General features: G+C 43.0%; 1 protein-coding gene across 2 annotated transcripts; it reads left to right on the top strand.

Annotated features, from left to right (window-relative positions):
* The first annotated feature begins 117 nt into the window (after positions 1-117).
* Positions 118-16,195, top strand: ZCCHC17 (zinc finger CCHC-type containing 17). Of its 2 annotated transcripts, none has more exons than XM_054999748.1 (8): positions 118-320; positions 4,252-4,403; positions 4,765-4,822; positions 5,027-5,127; positions 7,641-7,732; positions 8,726-8,826; positions 10,763-10,899; positions 13,875-16,195. In XM_054999748.1, the coding sequence occupies exons 2-8, from the start codon at positions 4,362-4,364 to the stop codon at positions 14,055-14,057; spliced, it is 714 nt and encodes a 237-aa protein (XP_054855723.1). In that variant the 5' UTR covers positions 118-320; positions 4,252-4,361; the 3' UTR covers positions 14,058-16,195. The 2 variants fall into 2 exon arrangements, with proteins under 2 accessions (XP_054855723.1, XP_054855724.1); XM_054999749.1 differs by lacking the exon at positions 118-320 and adding an exon at positions 335-520.
* The last annotated feature ends 301 nt before the right edge of the window (positions 16,196-16,496 follow it).

Here is a 16,496-nt window from a genome sequence, read left to right on the forward strand (position 1 = left end):
CGTCGGTTTTAGCCGGACGTTTAGAATGTAGTTTGAGGTCTTTTTTAAACCGTCCCTATGATTACTGGGGGGGGCAGTGACGCGGCGCACGGCACGATGGGTAAATAACCCCAACGGTTCTTCCGGAGGCGGTTTTTCTTCCCCGTTGGCCGAGGAAAGCTGGAAGTTTAATGCGGGGCGGCTGGCTTGGTTCGGGCCTTCGTTCCTCTGGACGTCGCCAGCCGAGCCAGCGCCTGCTTTTCGCTCTCCGTTGCCTGGAGAGGAGGGCCGCGTCTCCTTCCCCAGCCGGCCCGCTCCGCTCCGCCTGTTTGCTGCGGAAGGTGAGGCGGCGGGGGCATCTCGTAAGGTTGCCATCCTCCAGGGCGGTCCTGGAAATCTCCCGGAATAACAGCTGGTCCCAGGCGACAGGGGTCAGTTCCTCGGAGGGAAATAACTGCGTTGGAGGATGGACTCTACGGCATCACATTGCTGCTGAGCTCTTTCCCAAGTTTTGCCCCCAAATCTCCAGGAATTCCTCAAGGTGCAGTTGGCAGCCTTGGCTGCAGTGGCATCCTAAGCGCAGCTCTGCCTAGTCGGACTTAGTTGCATGGAAGGGAATTTTTTTTTGCCTTATTAATAGATGCTTAATGGGTCGCTGTTGATCAGATGATGTGGTTTATCTCCCTGCTGTAAAAAGCCTGCCCATTTCCACACATTGACAGTGCAATCCTAAGCAGAGTTACTCCACTGACTTCAGTGGGCTTAGACTGGAGTAACTCTGTTTAGGATTGCACTGCAAGTTTCTGTCGAAGGGACAGGTTTTCTCCAGGCCTCTTGGCGGCCCTTCCTAAAGTCCAGCATCTTTCACACAGTGGCCAATCCAAATGCCACCCTCCTGCTCCTGAAAAGCAGCCCGTTTTGCACCTTTGTGCTGACTTTCTTCTTGTAGGCACTGTTTAAATTTTAATAATAACAACAGCAACAACAACATTCAATTTATATGCTACCCTTCAGGACAACTTAACATCCACTTCGAGCGGTTTACAAAGTATGCCATTATTAATAACAACAGCAACAACATTTGATTTATATACCGCCCTGCAGGACAATTTAATGCCCACTCAGAGTGATTTACAAAGTGTGTTGTTATTATCCTCATGACAATCACCCTGTGAAGTGGGTGGGGCTGAGAGAGCTCTGAGAGAGCTGTGACTGAACCAAGGTCACCCAGCTGGCTTAAAGCAGAGGAGTGGGGAATCAAACCTGGTTCTCCAGATTAGAGTCCTGCTGCTCTTAACCACCACACTAAACTGGCTGTCAACATAGGGAGGGAGATATTAAAAATGCCCCATACTGTAGTCTGAAGGAGGTCCTTTCTGTCACATCAAAAACAACGCCGTCACTCTGACATGTGTATATCAGTCTTGAGTAGGATCATCTTGTAGGATTCTTCTGGGGTTTGAGGATCAATGTGGCTATTTCTTTTTCATTTAGTATTTTATGCTTTTTAAGATGCCCTGGTCCTCTTCTAGAGTGTTTTGAACATAAAAGGCCCTGCTGGATCAGACCCAATGGTCTGTCCAACGTTCTGGCTCACCCTGGTCAACTAGTTACTCTGGAGGAGCAATAATAGGGCCAAGATCTTTTCTCTGATGTTGCCTCCTGAACCGGGATTCAGAGGATTATTGCCTCTGGATGTGGAGGTTCTCTTTAGTCCCTGTGGCTAGTTTCTGCCTTGCAATCTTTTAAAAAAGCACATCATGGCAAAAAGTATCTTTAAGAATGAAGAGAAATTTTGGATTCTTTGAATGAGTGTTTTGGGCCTTTATACAGGAGGAGCCCTGGCAATGTATCCCTCCTGTCCCAGATTTCTTTACAGGATTAGGGAAGGATGTCTGTTTTTGAGTAAGGCTTTGCGCTTGACATGCCCCTCTGTCCTTCGCATCTCAATCAAGCAAGCAAGCCTTTATTGGCATATATAAAATATAAAATTTATATTCGCGTCTGATTTCTCTTTGTATCTTCAGGCATGTTACATGTGCATGACATAAACCACGCATATGCAGCCATAAACCACGCATATGCAGCCCTAACTGTTAGTTCTGATTAAAAATAGCATGAGTCTGACATAAAACTTGAAGAGTAAAGAATTTCCTGTTAGAAGATTTTTTTCCATTAAAGAAGCCAGCTTTGAAGTGCATGATACTTTTTAAAAAACAAGCCATAAATATAGTACTGAAATAAAATGACTGGGAGAAAACTGGGCTCGTTTTTGTTGTGAGCTGGAAGTGAGGGGTGACCTTACTGGGTGGTTGGCAAGTACTTGCTAGCTAATTGTTTGCAGTCTTGTTACAAAGTTAATGTTTTTCTGGAATTATGTGTCCGGGGTCTGGGTCCCAGCCCCCAGACTTGGTAGGAGGGAACAGCAGGTCAGCCGGGCTGACAGGCAAACAGAGGGGGCAGCCAGCAGACAGCAGGTCAACTGGTCAGCCAGCTGACAGCAGGTCAACTGGTCAGCCAACTGACAGCAGGTCAACTGGTCTGACTGGCAGGCAGAGGGGGCAGCCGGGGGACAGCAGGTCAACCCCTCCCACAGGCAAATGGAGCCAGAACCTGCCGGTGCCAGGGGCAAGGGGCAAAAGCCCAGGGCCTCAGGAGGCAGGGGGAGACAGAGAGAGGCCAGCGAGTCCCACTCCCCTAGGGAAGGAAAGGGGACTAAGCAAGGCGGAAGGGGGCAAGGGCAGAGGGATTGGGAGCCCAGCAGTCACCCACCCAAAGACCTTACCTGAGGAGGAGAAGCAGCAGCAGCCCCAACAACCCAAAGCCACGCCCCAGCTAGAAAGTAGTAGCCTGGCCCAGGAGTTGCCAAAAGCCAAGCCACTCCAGGTGGGGCTATTGGAGGCACTCTGCAGGAAGCCCTGGGCAACCAGCCAAGGAGCCGCAGCTGGACCCACCTTCAGCCATCAGCTCAGCCAGGGAGGCCGGGCTGCTAGCCAGGGGACTGCAGCTGGACAGGCCTTCAGCAATCAGCCAAGGCAGGGAGGCTGGGCAGCCAGGGAACAAGGCACAGCTGGTGCTGGTCAGTGGGGCCAGATCAGCTACCCCAGCTGCAACTGCTTGGTGCAGCCCAAGACCAGGCTGGAAGAGGGGTGGGGCAGTAGAAGGAAGCCCTATAAAAACTGGCTGGGAAGAGCCCTGTGGTGGTGGGTGTGAGTAAGGAGTGATGATGTGGCGTGAGAGTGGTGCGATGCAAGCGTGGAGGTTTGGAGGAGAGCTCTGGGAGGAAGGCGTGAAAGAGGATGCAGAGGGTAAGCAGGCCAGGTTGAGCAGGCCAGCGAGTGGACTGAGAGGGAGTCTGGGTGAGGTATACTGCCCCTCCTTCCACAGAGCAGGGTCCTGCAGAATCCCTGGCCCCCCTATGATGTCAGGAGCAGACCGCCCAGTGCCACGCCCAGCGGCAGCGGTGGCAAGCCCTGACATTATGTAGTGCTAAAAATGTGTAAAATATTGCCCCCAACAATAAATCTCACTTAGACAATGTTAAAACAACATACCTGATCTTTTTGGATTGGCTTCTGACAGCAAGTGTAAACAAAACTTGAATCTGAAATCTAGTGAAACTGAGCAGCTCAGTTGGATTTCCAAAGGAAGGGATTTCTGCACCTTAGAATTCCACCTGATGTACCCTAACATTGTGGTTTAGCACTAGACCACTGTTTCCACTGAATCCGAAAAGCTACATTGATGTATGGAAGGAATTGGTTTTTCAGATATCTGCAGTCTAAACCATGCACACTTTAATAGATTATTAACACCTCAAATCATGCTTGGAATTGTTCTTATCGCAGTGATGCCATGGCTGGGTTTATTAGGTGCATGTCTGGGACCTTAACATCTTTGACCTCTTTACAGAGAACTGCCAAGACAATCTTACTTAATAAATATTTACATTTAATGATACAGGAGTCATTGCTTGTTGAATGAGGCTTTCGTTGTTTATAAACAGAAAATATTTTTAGCTGTCAAGTAACAATCTAAATTCAAATCTTGGAATTTATATGTAAGTGTTATGGTTTACTCTATATTGCACCCCAGTATGTAAATAAACAGTGTGTGGTTAATTGGAGGCCTTGTAAAACAACTGGGACTTCTGCAAATTTTAGCCTAGGAGAACTGACAAGTATTTGAAGTATGAGCATGATGGTAATGACTCAAAAAAGCTAGCTTAAAATAATTGTACTATTTTTTTCATTTAATGTTGCATAATTTCAGTCATGAGAGATATTTGTTGCTGAGGGTTAACAAAGCGTCCGGAAGAAAAGCTGGCCAGGTGATTTATGTGACACAGATCTTCTTTCAAGAAATCTGCATAATTTAAGACAATGGAAGTACTTCCAGAACTCTATGATATTTTTCAAGGAGAGGTATGTGTTGAAATTACTTTGTTTTCAGAATGATAGGAAGATGCATAGTATAGATTTTTGTTTCTCACTTTGAATTTCACAGCTTCAAAGTCATGATAGAAATTTATTCCTCAATAATCCCGTAACCTGCAGTTGGATAGTTCTGAAATGGTTTTCTCTTAATTCGCCTAAGCAAATTAAACGGTTCTAGCTTGTTTCCTAAAGTCCAAGTATGATGATAGCTGTTGTTGGCCAAATACTGTAATTTTCAACACAAACTAAGGAAGAAAGGAGTCGGGTGATGGCAACCATAGTACAAGATTGGGAAAGGGCTCAATGACCCTATTTTTCAGCTGAGAAGTGTAACTACTTATCATTACAGGTTGCCTCTGTGACAGAATATGGAGCATTTATAAAAATTCCAGGATGCAGAAAACAAGGTTTGTTTATCTTATCAGATTAATTGCATAGTGATTCCGTTTATTCATCTAAGTATCCTAAGTGGTAGAAAACTGATCAGACATTAAAACCGATAAATCTGGGCACTCCATGTTAACTCACTGTTGGGTAATTCTGAAACTTTTTTCTTGATTTCATCTGTCAGATAAATATTTAGCAAATCTACCCTCCTTATTTCTTCTTAGGTCTTGTCCACAAAAGTCATATGTCAAGCTGCCGGGTAGACAAACCGTCAGAGATGGTGGATGTTGGAGAAAAAGTATGGGTGAAAGTTATAGGAAAAGAGGTAACGTTGCTGCTACCTTTTTAAGGGCTGTAAAGAAAAATTATTCAGTAGTCCTAAACATTTTGAGTTTGAAATGGCTCCCATGGAATGCAGTCAAGGTCACTATAGCAAAAGCATGCAAGCTGGGAAACTAAATTCTCTTGTTTTGTATATATAGGCTGTATTGGTAATACGGCCCTAACCTGGATGGCCCAGGCTGGTCGAATCTGGTCAGATCATGGAAGCTTAGTAGGGTTGGCCCTTGTTATCTCTTGAATGAAAGACCACCAGGGAAGTCCAGGGTCACTGTGCAGGAGCAAGCAGTGGCCAACCACCTCTGAATGTCTCTTCCCTTGAAAATTTTCTGAGGTCATCATATGTCTCTGTGACTTGATGGCACTTTACGCGTACATTGATAATGCAGTCCTCTGGATGATGCTGTTGAATGTAAAAACCCCACTACTATTACAGGTCTTTCAGATAGGAGACTTGGATGGAAATCCCAACTTTAAATACTACAAAATCCTGAATTAATAGCTATTTATCATTGACTATCTTGCAGTGCTTCAAAACACATTGTGGTAATTGGTCTGGAAATCCACCTCCAGAGTTTGGGCTTTGTATGGAGGCCGTTTCATCTGTCTGAGAGTTACGTTCATAGCATTAGGCAGGTCTACAAATTTCGGCTTGCAACAGGGGCCAACTCTTATTTTTGTTGCCACTAGCCCTCCCTGAATCCTCTGGTGAGAATTTGTTGGCAAGGCTGAACTCTTACTTGGCATGGGAAAAGTTAGAAACTGTAAATGGCTCAAGTTCCTCCTAGCCTTTTAAAATATCTTTAGAGGGTGGGGTGGGTTTGGTCTTAGTTTGTATATAGTGGTTAGGAGGAGAAGGTTGGCAAAATGGAGTCTGTATTCATGACCTGATAACTGTTTGGCTTTGCTACTCAGCTTTCCCCATACTGCTAAGTTATCCCTCCACATCAGGAGGTGACTGTTCACAGGTTGAAACCTATCTGAACAAAGAGGAGAATATGAAGCTGCTTCACACTGTAAACAGAAAGCCTCTACACTGCCATATGAAGCATTGTGTCGGCAGAATACGTGGCAAGCTTATCCTAATGGGATTTTTACCTTCTGAAATGGCTCTTATCAACCTACATTTTGCTGAAGCAGGGGCAGCAGTAAAGATTTTCTGCTGCTAGTCATAGATCCAGAGGAGGTAGCCGTGTTAGTCTAGTTGCAAAATAGTAAAGAGTCCAGTAGTACCTTTAAAACTAACCAACTTTATTGTAGCATAAGCTTTCGAGAATCACAGCTCTCTGCATCTGATGAAGAGAGCTGTGGTTCTCAAAAGCTTATGCTACAATAAAGTTGGTTAAAGGTGCTACTGGACTCTTTACTATTCTGCTGCAAGTGTAACTGTATTTTAAAAGTGATCTCTGCTACAGCTGGGTATATTGAGAGTCAAGTTTACTGCAAGCCACTTGCCTCCAGGGAGTTTTCTTGTCTGCCTCACTTCCTATCTGGGAGGTTTGTTTTGGCAAAATAGAAGAATATGCCTATAAGTTGCTGTGTAAATTGAAACCTGCTGCGCTGCAAGTTAGTGGAGCCCTCAACAAAATCAGTGAGAGTTGTAAGTAGAGCGTCATGGACCCAGTTGGCTCCATTGTTTGTTTTGTTGAAATATTTATACCTGACCTTTCCCACCATTGATGGTGACTCAAGGCAGTTAACTTAGGAACTCACACTCTGAAGATGGAGATAGGAAAGCCAAGAGTCTTTGCAGTTTAGCCATTTCAGCTTTGTGGTTTCCAAATCCCAGTACCCAAATCCCTAGTTTTTTCTGTGGAGCCATTTATTATTTGAGAAAAGTCTGTGGTTACTGTGGAAGCTAATACATGTTCTTAGTTGTGTGGCTATTCTATTGAAATCCTGCAAAGAAATTCAACTGAGAGGTCACAACACAACTTCTACAACTAACTTGGGTAACTCAGCCATGGAGTTGGTAGCACATCAAAGCAGAATCATAACCCAAGTAACGCACAAAAGCAGAATCACAACCCAGGTCCATTGCTGTCAACTGGTATGCTACGTGCCAGATGAAATAGACATGGGATCCTTTCTAGAGGTTCACTGCCACTCATTGCTCCTACCATAACCTCTGCCCCCAAACGGTTTGTTGGTGAACACAGCATAGCTATTCAGCTTTGGATCATATGGGCAAATGCTAGTCTGAACTTCTTTATCTAGCTGGCCTTTTGTGGTATGTTTTGGATAATAGTTTTGTTTTTCATCATGAGGTGCTCGATCTCTTATGTATGCTAATGTTGTAATTAAGGGTAGAGATCTGCTGAGGCAGTACAAGAGGTGCCACTAGCTTGACCCTCAATCTGCACTTTAGTTTTCCTTCCCTCTTAGTAGTTCTGTAACTTGCCCATCACAATCCTGCAGTTGATTTGTACCATGAGGTTAGAGAAATGTACAAAAACATCCAAGGACACAATACTTAACTACATTTCCATTTTTTTTCAGAAGAAAGATGACAAACTGAAACTGTCTCTTTCCATGAAAGTTGTTAACCAAGGAACTGGAAAGGACCTGGATCCCAATAATGTTGCCCTTGAGTAAGTGATTTTTTTTAATGCAGCAGTTAGTTAAAAATGTCCTTTTTTTATTCCTTGTCTTTGACCCAGAAGTTCTCCCACTGTGGGTAGTAATGCAAAGGGCTCTAATGTTACTTTCCTCTAGGTAGAAATCTAAGCTTTTGCGACACTCTTGCTTTGTTGAAGAGATGCAGGAGGTAGAGCGATAAAATCCAGATTCCTAGTCAATTTTTTTTTACTTTCTTTCCTAGCAAAAGACTGTATTTGTGATGGAACTAGACAAAATTTTCCAAACGTTTTCAGGTCTGGCACAAATTGCATTTGCCTTTCGTTTCCTGATAAACTATGAACTGTTTTAGTTGTTCATTTCAGGATAATGCACTAGAACAAGGAGATGGTAAAAGTCAGCTGTTAAACATACTTGGTGTTCTGTAGTAGAGAAAGTTGGCCTGCTTATGCAAAAGAAATGTAATGCAGTGTCCATTTTCTAGCTATGGCTAAACCCTGCAGAGAAAGTGTTTAAAAGAGCCATTGTATGGGGTATGGAATCCTATATAAAATGGGACTCTTGTGGCAACTTAAGTCTTAACAAAAAATTGTCCTGTGTAAGCTTTCTTAAGTCAGAGCTCACTTCTCCAGATGCATGGAAGCGTATATCCATTAGGTTGATATTCACAACAGAAAGGGAAGGAGGGAAAGGGTAAAATATCTGGCATTATCATGTTTGAAATCCTGTTTTTCAAGGCAACTACAAGCAGTAGTTTGCTAGTTCAAATCCATTGGTTTGCCAGTATATTACGGCATCTAATTAGGTTGCTATGCATGAAAAGAAACTCAAGGGGGATGCAGGAGTTGCAAAATGAGCCTAGGGTTTCTTTCAAGCAGCAACATGTAGTTCACTGTTATATCTGAACCAAAACTTGTAGAATTTTCTCATCAATTTAAGTGGAGTTTCTCCCCATTGTTATGGATGGCGATGTCTGTGATTGACAATTTTCTTGTGTCTGTGTATAGTCAAGATGCACGGAAAAAACGTTCATTCAAAGACTACACCAGTCAGAAGATCACTCTTGAAGCTGTTTTGAACACAGTCTGCAAAAAGTGCGGTTGCCCAGGTATGTTGAGACTATTCCCATTTAAATAGTGTTTCTGTTAGATGGCATTTTGATTATTTATAGAAATTTCTCCCCCAGTCCGTGGCCCCTAAGAGAAACATGCAATAAATGAGTTAAAAGAAATCATAACCATAAGACACATACATATACATATACATATACACACACAAACACACACTTTTATATATATAAGCACAGAGTAAAACATGAACACCTGCACTTTTAAAATATATATATATATATATATACACATATACATATATATACACACACACACACACACTTTTATATATATATATATATTTTAAAAGTGCAGGTGTTCATGTTTTACTCTGTGTTTGTGATGGAGAGAACAAAGTGGTGTTATATAGCCTGCGGGGGGCTGAGCAAATCCCCAGTCATCTGCACAAATGGCCAGGTGACTGTCGATCCCAGCTAACTCCAGTGCCCTTTGAAAGATAAAAGGGAGAGGTGGAGAGAATGTGGATGCTGCCCAGCAGTTCTGAGTTTTATATTTGCTTAAGGTGATATTTATTACTGAGAACATCACTGAATTTATGGTCTCTGTAAACAAAACAAAGAATTGGGAGTGGGGAGGGAGACTTGGAGTTTGCTGTCAAGTCTTTCTGGACTTGTGATTATGAAATTAACTGTTGCACAACTCTGGGTGCTTGTTCTTGAACAGAGAAGGGAAGGCCCACAAGCTCTTCTGTTCCCGCTTCTGTCAACCCCCTGCTCCCACGTCTCTGATCTTTGTGGTTGCAGAGATAAGTTTGGAAACATGGCAGAAGCTTTCAAAAAACCCCTGCTGGTTCTTATATCCTGTTGTAGGGTTAAAGCCCCCTCACTTCCTACTTCGGGTGCTGAAAACAGCCACACCAACAGTCAGGCAGGAGTGGAGCTTGACCCTCTTGCTTAATTTGTGTTGAGCTCTGCCTTCACCGAGGTCCTGACTCTCTAACCCTTGGGCTGGTCTTTGGGGTGTACTCATGTCTCAGTGAGTAAATCCAGACTCTACTTGAATAAAATATATTTAATTAGTTTTTAGAGAGTATTGCAAAGCATGAAAGCATACAAACAAATCAGGCAACAGATACAAAACAACTTTACTGTTATCAAACTAAAATCTGTCTATCTAAACCTTTAAGAGCTGACTAGCTTAAGCTTCACTGGTTGGCGTCCAGCAGCTGTTCATCTTACCCATCTGGTAGCAAGTAGGCCGTCTCCGTGTTGAGTTGGTGCAACATGGAGGCTTGCGAAGGTGAAAAATAAAGAATGGTAGGTGTCTTATATGTCGTCAGAAGCCATCTTTGTAACCCTCAGCACATCACCAGGCAATATGGGAGCTGATCAGGGCAAAGCAACTAATTGGCATTACTGCTATGAGGATATTCAGGGAGGATAGATGGAACTCTCTGAAACTGGTCTTCGAGGCCATTTCACTAGAGACTCGGAGACTGCTTGCAGGTGTTGTTGATTAGCTGCACCAGCATGTTTCAGCTAAGCTTGGGCCTGCAAATATTTACTACGTTGACCCACATTGAACCAATGTTCAGCCATCCTTGCTGGAATCCCATGGGTTAGGTCCAACGTCCACACACCTTTTGAATCCGTTCCAGTTCTAGAATTCTAAAGCAGTAATTATGTGAAAGAAAGGATGACAAATATTCAAATATTTATTTCATAACTAATTTTACTTTCAATCTCATCCTTTCTTCAAGAACCTCAGAGTGGCATACATAGTTTCTCTCCCCCCAGCCACACGGCAATTGATATATTAATATTTTACAGACTGTCTGGAAAGATGAAACACAATTTCAGACTTGAAGTATTCATCATAGGACAAAATGATTTATTTTACTAAACATCTGGTACAAGTGATTTAGGATTGCCTTGTATGTGTTTTTAAAAAGCAATACTAATTGTTTTGCCAAAGGTCATTTTGCAAAAGAGTGTTTCATGCAGCCAGGAGGCACAAAGTACACTCTTATACCAGAGGATGAAGAGGAAATCCCTCCAGGAGACGAAAAGAAAAACCTTCAGTCTGAGAATTCTATAAAGAAAAGAAAAAAGGTAAAATCCTAAGTATTGCAGGTGTGACCTCTCAGAGATGGTTTTATCTGAGCGGTTAATACTTTGTTGCCTGATTCTTGGAGGCCACAATTTAAAAGGCACATGAAGTGTGTGCTACTTGTTCTGAAGCCAATGTATACAGAGTAGTTTTTTTATCATATTGCATAGTAGCTGCAGATTCAGAAGGGTCCCTGTGTGTGCATGCGTATTCATGGGCTTCCAGACCCAATAGCAGGCAAGAGCGGTTACTTTAGTGCCTTGCTTGTGGATGTTTCCTGGAAGCCTCCTTTGAGTCCCTGGAAACAGCATGCTCAGCAAGCAGTCCGTCAAGGGTACTCATATGTTTTTATGATTTTCCAGACTGAGTCTCTGCTGCGCTAACTTCTTCAGCCCACATCCTTGAGAGCAAAATAAGAGTCTGTGTAGCTTTTGTAGTCAGGTGCTTCAGTCCTTCGATAGGAGGACAGAGGAATCTACATTCCTGTATAACCCTTTTTCTCAGGCAGAACCAGATGTAAGATCCACATTTCAGATTACTGGTGCTAGTAATCAGAAGGATGAAACAATTATTTGCTTAACCTGTATTCTTTTTTACTGTCCATGTTAATAAAATTTAGGGGTATGACTTACAATGAACAACTGTCCAGCATACAGTAAACCTACAAAAGAAAACTACTAGTACTTCTTTGCCCTTTTCCTGCTTTGGAGTAGACATGGGCACGAACGGGAAAAAAAAAACCCCGAACACCCTGTTCGTCGTTCGTTGCCATCCATGAACAACGAACATGGACGAACATGAACTGTTTCTGGACATGTTCGTTGTCATGGGGGCCAGAATCACCCCCCAACCCCCCCACACTTAGCTCCCTTCCCCTCAAACCCACTTACCTGACCCTTTAAAGATCCCTTTAAACTATCAGCTGGCAGGGGGCGATTCCCCCCTGCTGCCTTCCAGCTGATAGTTTAAAGGGCCCTGTCCTGGCAAAAACAGCAGTGTTTGCTGGCAGCTAGTTTGAGGGGTTACAGACTGACCTTCCTAATGTCCAATACCCACCAAATTTGCAGGGAACACAGTCCTTACTGTCCTCTGAAGACCCCCCAAGTTTCAGAGAGATTGCACCCCGGGAAAGGCATTTTCTCTTCACAGTGGCAAAAACGGGACTCTGCTGGAAGTACTTTAAAGGTTTAAAGCCAGAAGGAAAGCCAGAAGGAGTTCAGACAGAGTTCAGTCCCTCCCTGCCTCTGGTTGCCAAGGGGATTGATTGCAGGTGCCAGACTGTCTGGCTTGACAAATGGTGAAACGAGGCTTGCAACGACCCCTGGTCGTTTAGGATGGGGCCTCACGAACAGCTTGTTCACGAACAGCAGATTGGGCTGTTCGTGGGTTTTTTCTGTTCGTAATGCTGTTCGTGCCCATGTCTACTTTGAAGTTTGTTTCTTGTAAGCAGAATGTATGAAGCCCCAAGAAATGGGAGGTGGAATTTGTATAGGTATCCTCAGAAAGGATACATCCTTAATTAGAAATCATCCTTCTGAAAAATAATCTGCTGAAGTATAGTGTTACTGAATGATTCACTGTTGTGCTTTGACTGTTAGAATCCGATGGACTGCGTTGATAACGGTTTCATGAATGGCTTTATTGTATTTTCTAGAAGCGTAAGCACATTGCTTTAGAAAGGTCTGGTTGGTCTTCTGATCTGTTAGCTCTGAAACAGTATATTCTGCATCTAAAACATTCCCAGTGTCCGCATCTTGCCTGTTTTTTTCCATCAACACTGTTGCAAGAGGATATTCCATAGCCTCCCTAAGGAGCTTTGAACAAAGTTAAAATAATGTTTGTAGTTACTGGGGGTCATTTCACACATGACTTTTTAAAAAAAAGTTCTTGTATAATATTTTTCTTCTATAGTGAAATGCTTGATGTGTTGATGGAACAAAAGTACGCCTTCAGTTATATTTATCATACCCACACAGGGAGCTGGCATATTTACCACAGCTTCTTGCTGTGTGTAAACACATGGTGAAGTAGATCTTACGAGGAACATGGGACTGGGAGTGAAATTACTTGAAGAGTACATGCATAGGAAGGAAAGAATCTAGATAGAGGTGGACTCCTTAATCCACACACTGAAAATGATCAGAGCGGCCTTTCTTCCAGTTTTTCAGACAGCTTTTGAAATTAACCAAGTTTTAGACTTCTGGCCTTAAAAGGCTGAAAGAGAAAGGCAAGCCTCAAGCTGCTAGGCCTCAAGCTGCTAGCAAATAAGATTTGTTCTTTAAGTATAAAAAGGCAAAAATGTATCATGATTTCTGACGTCTTTTGCAAAAGCGACTCCCCCCCCCCTTTCAAAACAGTCTTGTATCCTGACTTCATGCATGTAGTTTGGCATCAGTTTCAGGGTTTTCTCTCTCCTTTTCCTCCCTATCCATCTTCCCTTTTTTTGTGGTCTCTGGGATTCAGTGCTCCACATTGGTCTGAAGAAGGGAGCTCTGACTCTCAAAAGCTGACACTCTGAAAATCTTATTGGTCTCTAAGGTGCCACTGGACTCAAATCCTGCTGTTCTGCATGTCACCAGTTGATGAAATTTGCTTTATTTTTGGAGGAAGCAGGACTGAAGTTGGTTTCTGTTCAGGTACTTCAGAAACCCACTTAAATCAGAGGGCCTTACCTTCTAATTGGAACCAGAAAAACTGGAGTAGCTACTTAAGCAAACCTAGCCAGAGGGCAGCAGGTACAGCAAAATTAAAGATTGCTCTAAATGTAGCTAGGTGGGCTAGATTTTTATGGTGAGCAGGATTTGGGTTCTGTTGCGCAGTACATTAGACTGTGTTGCAAGCAGCTGTCTCTGTTTTCATTCAGTTAACACACACACAAAAAGCTTTTGCTATAACATGCAGTTCTTATCTTAATCAGTGAGTATACAAAAACACTTCCTATTGCATATGGTTTTGATTGACGGACTCCCTCTGACAGGAAAAGAAGAAGAAAAAGAAGCACAAAAGTAAAATCCCTTCTGAATCAGATAATTCTGACAGCTGTAATTCAGACACCGGTGGTGATCAGCCAGCCAGGAAGAAGGCAAAACATATTGAAAAGGCGAGCACCTCTCAGAAGAGAAAGAAAAAGAAGCACCATAAGAAAAAGCACAAAGAATGAGGAGCAGATGCTGAGCAACAGGCCCTGCTGATACAGCATGCCCCCCACCCCCCTTTTCCTCTTGGCTTCCCGGACTCATCAGTCAGAGAAATGAACAGCTGAGACAGTGCCTCTTGCGTTAAGGCGAAAGGATTTTCCTTCTCTGAATAGCAGCATTGTTTCCTATGACATTTCACAAAAGCTGTCTCTTTTTCTGCTACAGAGAAGGAAAGGGGGAGCCGGTTGCGTCTGAGCATTCCTCAGCCCAGATGTGCTTATTCATCTGGAGCTCTTCTCATTCCGTAACGTGTTTCTGCCAGGCAAGATGCCAGGGCTGCAGCCAGTCCTTTGGAACAACCCTGAGACATCTACAAGGAGCGCGCAAGGCATGAGCGGGCAGCATGGCCCCTTTAGACGAGATGACAGCTGGGTGTCGATTCAGCATCTAGCAGCCCCTCCGCATGCCATTAGAAGGAGCTGTGGACACATCCTCTGAGCTGACAGTCTTAGGTGCGGGCTGATTGGTGCAGAACAATCACTCCACTGCATTTGCCACGATCCCATTTGTCAGCACTACTGAAGGGCGGGGGAATTCATCACCCTTCTTATGTAGAGACAATCAGGTTTTTTAAAAAAGAGTCACGTGGTTATTGCTAACAATTTAAGTTATGAAATAAAACAATTTTTTGTTTTTGGACTCAGTTCTTCTGTGTGCCTTATTCTGGGTCATAGCAGAAGTGGTTAAATTAATGAAGGGCTTCCTTCAGTTGGGTTCAAAGTATTCTTTTGGAGCGTACCAATTTGCCAGTTGCACCCCCTTTCCCCCTGTTAATCTGTCATTTCTGTGGTATTCAACAACACAGCAGATTGAGCAGTTGCTTTCAGTGCCAAAGAACTAAGATTACTGAATTTGACGTACGCTCATGCTGTGAGAGAATGATCTTTGACGTTTTCCTGAGGAAATGTTTTGCTATTATGTAACCACATCTTCCATTATTAGACATGGCACCCTCGGGGATCTGAGCCTATGCTGTGATGCAGCATGATCTGAAGGTGCCAAACTGTTTTATTCGCTTTTTGAATACAAATTGAAATTTTTTTGCTAGGCATGAGGGTCAGACAGTTTAAGCTTGGCAACTTACAGTTTAAACAAGGCCATGTACTGTTTGTGTTTACCCAAAAAAATAAATAAATCTAAATTTGGAACCAAGACTGATTTTGTTTATGTTTTGCAACTTATTCTGTGCTATTCAAAAATAGGCAGGAATATATGCAGATCATTTAAACCACACTTGAACGAATGGAAACTTGATTTCCCATTTGCATTTGATGCACCTTAGGTTGAAAAGTAATCTCTGCAGCCAGTCTCCATAGCCATCTCTGTATTGCAACCCTGGACTTTCTTGGTGTTCTCCCATCCAAGTACTAATCAGCGCTGATTTTGCTTAGCTTCTGAGATCTGACAAGATCAGCCTAGCCTGGGACATCCAAATCAGAGCCATGAGGACTGTAGTCTGCAACGGTTACACAGATAATTTATGCACACGTGCGTGTGCACGCATGTGCATGCGTGCACCCCCCCTCCTTTCTTTCCTCCTTAATAAAAACTCCATCAACCCCTACTATTTGAGGATAGTAGCTTTGCCTTCTCTTTGAGCACTGTATGGGAATAAATGGCAGTGTTGCCTGAAATTGCTGAATGTTAGAGCTTTAATGAAACCCAGATGTTTAATATCTTCTAGTAGCTTCAGAGGCCTCATTTTGACAACCTAAAGTTGGATTTGCAAATAATACATCACTGTTAGTATCCATTTACAAGGTGTAGCATTTCTTGCCATCTTGTGGTGTATAAGTTGAAAGAGGAAGATTAAAACTACATGCACAGCGTATGAGTATATAATGTCTGTCTTGTTTATGTAGCACAAAGAATGAGGGAGGATCCTTAATTAAAGTTTTCATGGTTTTTTTGGAGCCTGGATGAATGTGTAAAATTATAACTCGTCTTAAAGTGAAACTTTTTGTTGCTAGAATGCTCTTTTTTTTATGTACACCAAACTCCTTCTCCTGTGGTAGTATCAATTTCTAAGCCCTCATGTGTTTTTCCTTGTATCCCACATTTTTTCAGTCCCAGCTCTGAATTGCTTTGATAAAATAACCAGAACCGATAAAAATAAACTTGTGTTTTAAAACTAGCCTTCCTGCCCACCTCTCTTATTTTTCCGCTGTCCACCCAAATAATTTAGCTACAGGCTTTACAGGCGCATGCATTGGAGAATTTAAATGGCTGTCTCCTTTCTCCTGCTTTGTTAGCCAAGGCACTTTCTTTTCTTAAAAAACGAAACCCCAGCCTTTCACAATGGAAGTCATCTCTCCCTCTCCCCAAGCCTCTGTGCCTCTTGACTGCCCCCAAACTCTCCTTCCTCTGTAGTTTGGGATCTTCAGAAAGTTCCTTGATTCCAA

The sequence above is a fragment of the Eublepharis macularius genome, chromosome 15, assembly GCF_028583425.1.
Source record: "Eublepharis macularius isolate TG4126 chromosome 15, MPM_Emac_v1.0, whole genome shotgun sequence".
In the NCBI taxonomy this organism is placed as follows: domain Eukaryota; kingdom Metazoa; phylum Chordata; class Lepidosauria; order Squamata; family Eublepharidae; genus Eublepharis; species Eublepharis macularius.